General features: G+C 36.4%; 1 protein-coding gene across 4 annotated transcripts; it reads left to right on the top strand.

Annotated features, from left to right (window-relative positions):
- The first annotated feature begins 3,004 nt into the window (after nt 1-3,004).
- On the top strand, nt 3,005-8,825 carry LOC113308738 (putative F-box protein At1g32420). Of its 4 annotated transcripts, XM_026557204.1 has the most exons (5): nt 3,005-3,289; nt 3,409-3,466; nt 3,678-3,890; nt 5,725-5,970; nt 7,130-8,825. In XM_026557204.1, exon 5 carries the CDS (start codon nt 7,140-7,142, stop codon nt 8,595-8,597), a length of 1,458 nt encoding a protein of 485 aa, XP_026412989.1. In that variant the 5' UTR covers nt 3,005-3,289; nt 3,409-3,466; nt 3,678-3,890; nt 5,725-5,970; nt 7,130-7,139; the 3' UTR covers nt 8,598-8,825. The 4 variants fall into 4 exon arrangements, with proteins under 4 accessions (XP_026412989.1, XP_026412991.1, XP_026412990.1 ...); XM_026557206.1 differs by lacking the exon at nt 3,409-3,466; XM_026557205.1 differs by having other exon boundaries at nt 3,005-3,466; nt 7,135-8,825.
- The last annotated feature ends 290 nt before the right edge of the window (nt 8,826-9,115 follow it).

The following is a 9,115-nucleotide window of genomic DNA, read 5'->3' as shown; positions in this document are numbered from 1 at the left end:
GAAACTCCGATAATCATAATCGGACGTAAGAAATCGTACAACCAAGATTTCTTCTTGATATGGCGTGCGTGTTTGGATGATGGGTATTCCCTAAAATGGGGAATTCTAAACCCACCACCCTATTGAGTTCTGTATTCCCTTACTTGGGAATATAAGTGACCGCCTCAATTCTAGTTTACCAAATATGAGAATGGAATTGTACAGGGGAAAAATATCGTTTGGTCTTTTTTTAGGTGGCCCCTTGTCTGTTTAGTCCTTTGGAAAAACGCCTTTACTGTTTGGTCTGTAATTATTTAAAAATATAAAACTGACAAAAATATCCTTCCGTGTCAATTTTTACTTATTTTCTTGTAGCAGAAAACCAATACAAACCAGACTTCATTCCTGAAATGAACTCCATATAAAAACCTTAAAAAAAAACAGAGTTTTTTTCTTCAGAAATCACCTATATAAACCAGAGTTCATTCCAAAAATGAACTCCATATAAAAAACTAAAAAAACAAAGTTCATTCCAGAAATGAAATCCATATAAAAACCTAAAAAAAAACAGAGTTCATTCCAGAAATAAACTCTATATAAAAACCTAAAAAGCCAGAGTTCATTTCCATATAAAAACCTAAAAAAACGGAGTTCATTCCAGAAATGAACTCCATATAAAAACCTAAAAAAAAACAGAGTTCATTCCAGAAATGAACTCCATATAAAAACCAGAGTTCATTCCAAAAATGAACTTCAACAACATCATCTTCATCATCTTCTTCGTCTTCAACAGCAACAACAAACATCATCGTCTTCAAAACAGCAGCAGCAACATCGTCTTCATCATGTTCATCATCTTCAACAAACAACATCAAATAACATAGACGAAAAAAGAACACAAAAACTACATCGTCTTCAAAAACGAAATCATCATCATCGTCTTCAGCATCAGCAACATCATCTTCATCGTATTTGTCATCTTCATCCTTCAACATCAGCAAGAAATCAACAAAAAAACGAAAAAGAAACGCAAAAACTTCATCATCATCGTCTTCTTTATCGCCTTCATCATCATCATCATCAACAACAACATTAGCAGAGAAAAAGAACCCAAAAACGTCGTTATTCATCATCGTCTTCATCTTCTTCATTATGAGCAGAGAAAAAAAATGGAGAAAAGAAAAAAACTAGATCTGAAAATAAAGAAGAGAGAAAGTAAATCTGAAAATAAAGAAGAGAGATAAAGAGAATCTAGAAATAAGATATTTTCTAGGACCAAACAATAAAAATTTAGGACCAAACAATAAATTTTGCACATGCAGGGGTGTTTTGGTAACAGAAAAAGAATATTCCGTGTGGGTGGACAAAACCCTAGGACTAAACTATAATTTTCATGACCAAACTATAATTTATATTTCCCAAATGGACCAAACAGACAATTGACTGGGTCAATTGGACTAGACTGCCTCTAATATATTATTTGTAGGACCATGTGGTATTTCCTACATTGTACAGTCGTTCTAGGCGTACCGCCTAAACAAACAATGGGAAAACCGCCCACTCTTGTGCAGGAATTTGCAGGGGGTGGGGCCAGCACATGGGGTCTGTGAGGGGGGCGGTTTTGTCATCGTTTTTTGAGCGGTACATCAAGAATTTTTGGTAATTGTATTACCAAGAAGCTGATTCCATGTTGTTCAAGCAAACACGCCATCTCCCCTCCTTTAAAACACTAAGTTATATGAGCTCTCACGTCGCACGGTGAGTGTGACACCCCCCTCAAATTAAATTAGATAAAATTTTTGAAATTAGTAAACCTGGTGAGGACAAGTGGCGAAACACTATTGGTTGGAACATTCAAACATGAGTTACACTTTGTTTACACCATGTATTTAACTGACCATTTGTAACACCGTTAGCAAAAACGTGGATGTACAACACTTATGTGAGGATTTACGGCTAACTAATAACTCACACTTGGTTTACACCAAATGCTTAACAGGACGTTAGGTAGGTAGACAATACTTACATAAAAATTAACACTGTCATCACTGTTTTCTTACGGAAAAAAAAATAACAGAGCTGCAGCTGTTACACGTACCGTCAAAAAAACAAAGCAGAAACCGACGATTTGGCAGGGGGTCCCTTTTGAAGGATGCCTGTGTGTACCCGGTTTCTGTGTAGTTTTTTCCCACGGTTTGGCAAGAATTTTTGTTTTAATTCTTACTGATTTCGCACAAATAATGAAATTCTTTTCTATGGTCCTTACTAGGGCTGTTCATGGTCGGTTTTGGTTCGGTTTCTAGCCAAACCAAAACCGAAACCAATACTATTGGTTTCTAAAAATTTAAACCAAACCAATCCACTAACCATTGGTTCGGTTTCCAAATGGTTCCAGTTGGTTTCGGTTTGTCCCAGTGGTTTTTGGTTAACCAATAATTATGTCAAACCAAAAAAAAATACACAAATTTACAGATAAAAAAATCGTAGTTGCCGATAGTATTGGTTTACACAAATATACAGACAAAAAAAGAAAAATCAAGAATAGTTAAAGCTTACTCTAATTCTAGAGATCAAAAGAAGATATATAATATATCTTAATTTAGTTATTGACAAATAAAAAAGAAGGAAGACGGGAAGAAAAAAATCGAGTAGCAGCAGCTGTAGTTGGGGGTGGAGAAGGGAGGCGGCTGAGAGAAAGAGAAAGAGGGAGAATATCATAATGAAACATTAGATTTAGGGTTTCTATTTATCCTCTAAATCAATGGGTAGAATCTAATATTTTTAAATCGACGGTAGAAACTAAGTTTAAAAATTAATCGATTCCCCAATGGTTTTTGGTTCGGTTTTCAGGTCAAACCAAAACTAAACCAGCAATGTCGGTTTTTCAACATTTTTTACCAAACCAGTCCAAATCTAAATGGTTTGGTTCGGTTTCTTTCTTATTGGTCTGGTTCGATCGGTTTCCAACAATTAACCGACACCATGATGAGCCCTAGTCCTTACAACCCTAATCGTCTGCCACACCTTCCTCTCTATGTTCTCTTTCTCTTGAGTTTTCCTTCTGCAACAGAAATCGAGCCATGACTTGATGTGTTATCTAATCCCGCTAATCCAGTTACCAAAAATTCCATTATCTTCTTCTCTCTATTCTGCATATGCATTAGTAATACTTGCTTTGATTATGACTTTCAGAATTATGGTTTAACTTAGCTGGCTGCTTTCATAAACGTATTTCGGCAGGTGGTTTTGCAGGTCATGGACAGGCTTAGGGTTCGAGATGGAAGAAAAGAAAACCGTGGAATCTATCAAAGTAAGACTACTATTTTTTTAGGGTATTGATTTGATCTAATTTGGGTTTGTTTTGTTGTGTGAATTTTAGCAAGGAGGTTATCAATTGCACAAGTTCTGATTGTGATTTCTCAAAAACAGAAATCTGCTCTTAATGGATAATAAGATTTTCATGAATTTCATAGTTTGGGGAATAATTGTGAGTATATTTTTCAACTGTCAGATGCCTGAGTATAGTTTTCAACCATATATGAGTAATTCAGGGCTAAATGTTATAGGTTTGTCATTTGCTTTGTATGGAAACAGATGCTGGTACTTTGGTGCTTGGATTATATGTTCATTGGAAGAATGCCATGCATTTTGTAATGTTTTAATAATTTCCATTCATACTGATGTTTTTGTCATTGCAGGGTGGTGAATTATACAGGGGTGGTACCTAAGAACCTTATATGGAAGTTTGAGCCATTGTTCCACGAGGGTTATAATTACTTTCTTAAGCGGCTCAACATTTGCCTCTACGAAACCCAATTTGCACCCGTCACTGGATGAACGCCAATACGCCATGCTATTTAACTTTTCTTTTCCTGACCTGCAATCGCACCTCAACAACACTTATCTGACTGGTAAGCTATCTCGAACCCTCGGTTAGAATCAACTTTAAAATGCAGGTTTAACATTGCCTCGGCTGCAAGAACCAAAGTGCAGATTTAGAAATGTAGACATAAGTGCGTCTCCAATAGGTTGATGAGTCTCTATAATTTGCTTTGGACCAAAATTATAACTTAACATCTAAAATAAACGATCCAAAAAATTTACTTTGTAGGTATGAGGACTAGCACGCCACCACTGTTCAAAACCAAACCAAATAAACTAGGGAAGACTTAACAACTGCTGACGCAATTAATAAGTAACCATGATGAGTGACAAATACCATGATTTTGACGATTGATTGTGGATATGTAATGATGAATATGAGGTTTCAGAGTTGGTTCTTGAGGTTCCCTTAAACATAAATCATTAGTGGTAAAAAGAAAATTGTTGTTTCGGAGTTTTTTAGTAGCAGCAGTTATTGTCATGTAGAATCAAAAAGAAGTTAAGTTTCAACTGTCTTTCTTTGCTTTACTTATTATCTGCCTTACAATTCCTGTTATTGAATGAACAACTACGAGAATAGCAATGACATACCAATGTTTCTATGTTACTTTTCTTCGTAAAAAGTTATATGAACAACAAAATACCTGTAGACTATGGCTGTAAATATCCTCTTCACTATAATGCATAAGTATGTATATTTTCTGTAATTGCGTAGGTGTTTATATTTCCAGTATTCGAAGACTTTTCAATGTTATCATTGGGGTTGAATATTGGTCTGGCTCTATTCTTTGGTCGCTAATTTCTGTCACTAAGAAAGTTTGTATCACTAATCTCAGTCCTTACAAGAATGCTTGGCTTTTTTATATGTCAGAAATAGCTATAGTGTTGGTGAACAACAGTCTGTCTACAAACTATAACTTACTTTCTTTATTATGTTTTCATGGTGTAATTTTTCTATTTTTCTCTTTGCTTGGTTCAGTCTAATAATTGATATGAATATTTATGGTTCGGTATTTGGGTTGCAAGCAAATCATTTTTTGTTTTATATCAAATTAGTATCTGATAGCATGCTTTTAGCATTTAGACTCATAGGGTGATTGCACCAGAGTCGAGCGGTAGCCTCATTACTGTGCTATTGTTAATATTCAATGGTTACCAATTAGAGCAATAGAGATCCGTGGATATTTTAACTTTGTGTTCTTTTTCAGGGGCTTCCCCCCTCATACATCTGAAATTAAAAGAGGTTCCAGCTTTTGCCCGGGTTTAGTGGTGATGGACCTGATTTCCTAGGCAAAACCTGACTGTAACTTGAGGGACTTGTAACAGCAACAATATACTCCTCCGTGCAACAAGAATTAAAAAAGAATAATAATAGATTACAAAAGTAGAACTTTATTTAGTAGGTTTATGTTTATCACCAGTGCAGTCATGCACTTCACTTTTCAGAAAATGTATGCTTTCAATATTGGTCATTAATCTTTTTTCTTAAACTTTTGTGTGCCTATTTTCTTAACTTTTATAAGCTGAAAAGGATGGAGACACGGATGTGCCTATAGAATGCGTATTAATAGAGTCTGAAGATGAAAATACCAAACACTTCGAAGATATTATCGCATTGGCAGCATTGAGTGTGTCACAAATAATTTTACATTTAGTTTGGTTCCATTTATATCAATCTGGATTACAAAAAACGATTACCTTAATGATATATTGTTGCGGTGTCTGCCATTTTGCATATATACCTTAGCTATGTTCATATCTTTTGTTGTCAAACAGAAATTTCTGCCGACTCTTTGATTACCTTAATCGATTAACTACATTGTTGACAATAATTAAGGAAACAGATTATTATTTTGGAAATAGGGGTAAATATGGAAAGTACAGACCCGGCCCGGCCGCGTTTGAAAACCCTAGTGGCCTTATATAAATAGACTACGATGGATGTGAAGGATCTCCATTCCGCTTTGAACCTCCTACCGCTACCTCTTCCTTGTTGTAAAATTTCCGACTGAATTAGATTCTGGCCTCCGGTCTGCTTCTCATCAGAGCAACAACCACCTCTAGGCGGAAGAGATCTGAAGTTTGTTTCTCTCTTTCCACAACAAATTGGTACGTGTTTCATTTCCTAAGTTTTAGTTAATTTAATTTAAATTGATCTGTATCACTTACGAGGGATTCCATTCTATTGCTGAAATTTTAAATACTCTGAGATTATGAATAACCACCGGAAAAACACATCAATACCCTCCCCGATTCCGATTTCTTCCCGTATGGGCCACCCTCCCCGATTCCGATACTGAAATTTTAAATACCCTTAGATTATGAATAACCACCGGAAAAACACATCCTGTTATCCTCCATAGCCAACCCACCCTCTCGATTTATCTTGTTAAGGGGACGGGTGCACAGGGGCAAAGAAGGGTCGACTACCCTGGCTTTAGGCCCCCCACAAAAAAAAAAAAAAAAAAAAAAACTTTAAAATCCACATTTAGCCATTACTTTTCTTATTCGATATGTTTAATCCTCTGATTTCTGGAATTAGTTCCCTCTTTTTTTAAATTTTTAGAGTTATAAAATTATTTTTTAGCCACCCTTAAATTTAAAAGCTGGCTCCTCCACTGGGGGTGTACGATTTGTAAAGGAGGATACCAAATCTAGCAGGGATATCAGATATCCAGTAATTACCGTTTGGTTTTATGTGGTATTCCCTGGTTTGCTGTATCAATTCGTAGATAGGTTTTTCCTTTTCTTTTTTTTTCTTTCTTTTTCTGTACTTCACAGGGAATGGCCTCACTGTCAAAATTACATTACCCCGACCAAGACCTGTATTGGAGGTTTAGGGTATCCAAACCCCATTTTGGTTTACAGACCGGGTCCTTACAAGGTCCACTGAATTGCACGCATGCCCGATCCAGATTATCTCTATCCAAATTATCCCATATATTTATTTTAAAGAAAATTGATTTCTATACGATTAAAACAAATATTTATTTTTTCTTTGATACGCTAAAGCTGGATCAAGACCCTATTCAAACCCAGCTAGTTGGACAGGCCCCACTACCAGACCCAACAGCTCAACCCACTATACAACTAATCTACTACAATCCTTTATGGCGGTGGGGATTGAACCCCGCACTTCCTCCTTACTGGAGTTGATGGGACACCACTAAGCTATGCTCTTGGACCCCAATTAAAATAAGCATTGATCTCTTTTATTTTATTTTTATAGTTTCGGCTCGAATATATATAGCATTTATCTTTTCTGTAGTGTAGGGACAATGGAATGCAAAGGGGGTACTGAAGTGCAAGCGGTTGCCGCACCTGGCAATAAAAAAACCTCTGCAGTCAACAGGAACAAAGGGAGCTATGGTGATGATATCTCTAGTTCAATCCATTGTCTTCTTCTGAATAAGGATAACCTTGTCGGTGCTGGTAACTCTAGCTGCAGTAATAGGCTTGATGATGATACAATAGTTTGCGAGATGCTAAGTAGACTCCCTGTGAAGTCGCTGACACGGTTCAAGTGCGTATGCAAACATTGGTTGTATTTGATCGAACAAGACCCATACTTCATTGATTTACATCTTAGTCGATCAAATACACGCACATCTCTTTTCTATGTGATTTCACCGTCAACAAAGGATCAGCGCGACGCAAAATTCACACATAAGGGACATGATCAGTTTCTCTTGACGGCAGATTTATCTTTTGAAGGGGTAGGCAGAGTAGAGGTCCAGACCATAAGGAAGACAAATATGTTCCGTTGTAATCAAATTTTGGGATCCATAAATGGTTTGATATGTTTCGTCGACACAAACAAGTATGCTGTTCGCATATATAATATCAGCACAAGAGAAGCATCGCCGTGGATACATTCAAAATTATTACTAAATGAGAAGGAAAAGCATCCTACCATAGATACACAACGTATTCATGGTACAAGCTATAGATTTGGATATGATCCAGCCACCAAGGAATACAAAGTGTTATGTATCTGGCGTATAACTTTCAGAAAAGCCGGATTATCGCTAAAAGGAGAAAACGACGTCGTTGACGACTATGACAAAATTTCAGTCTGCGAGATCTTGACTTCAGGCAATAGTACATGGAGAAAAATTGATGCCGTGCCACCTTGTAATCTAGGGGAAGGTATTCCCGATGTGTACGCAAATGGCTCTATTTATTGGTGCACTAAGATGTGGCTCGGTTGTCCTATAAGCATAGCAGCATTTGATTTTGGAACTGAGAAGTTTAGAATGATCGAAATCCCTAAACTCATTCGGGATCAACCTTTGGATCCTGATCCACTTTACCACCACTACGTTAGTCTATTGGAATTGGATGGATGTTTAGGTATAATTCGTAGAATAAGTGATTACGTTTGCAAGCTATGGATATTTAATGATGATCATCATCGTCAAAGAGACAACGAGAAGGTGGGTGGTGAAATCTGGAGTGAAGAGACTATCCCTTTACCTTTTCCTTGGGATAGAACCCGGTGGCTTTATTTTAGTGAGGTTGTTGGGACATATGAGTTAATCTTAAGAGACTATCAAATTGTTGGGGGACGCATAAGCCGTATCCCTCTTTATTCTTACCATCGGAAAGAAAAGAGTTTCAAAGAGATTAAAACCGATGGCTCCCCCTTTTTAGATCCAGATGCTTACTCTTTTGAAAAGCTTACAACATATGTGGAAAACCTTGTACCTGTTCGACAGCAGAGAAGAAACAATTAGTGATAATCTAGTCTGATCATAAAGCGGGGCACGGCTTACTTTTAATATCTGGTTACTCTTTTTTTCTTATTAACTAGGTATCACCGGCGCCGGCTCAACCTCTAGTTATAGTTAGTTGCAAGCATCACATAGTTTTCGGTATTGGACTCGTGATTCTTAGCTTGAAAAATCATATAAAAATATTTCAAAATATCAATAATATGATTGTTGTCCAGGTGCTTCCATTAATATTGTCTGGTTTATGTCATCTACGTATCACCATTGATAATTTCCTCAATTTTTTCCTTTGTATTTCCGTTTCATTGATTCCGGTATAACTAAATGGTGGTCATTGATTAAACGTGAACATCACCTGTCAAAGATGGAAGTCAGAGTATCATGTGACTTTAAGTGAATGATGTTGAGCGTTTTTATCTAGCAAAATTAAGTTGAACCGTGGGTTGAACAAAAATTGAATTCTTTACTTGAAACAAGCAAATATACAATTTAAATATTTGCTTTAATAATTTTTATAAGAA

The sequence above is a fragment of the Papaver somniferum genome, chromosome 9 (assembly GCF_003573695.1).
Source record: "Papaver somniferum cultivar HN1 chromosome 9, ASM357369v1, whole genome shotgun sequence".
NCBI lineage: Eukaryota > Viridiplantae > Streptophyta > Magnoliopsida > Ranunculales > Papaveraceae > Papaver > Papaver somniferum.
The sequence above is the reverse complement of the archived record's forward strand: the minus strand, read 5'-3'. Positions and strand labels throughout refer to the sequence as shown.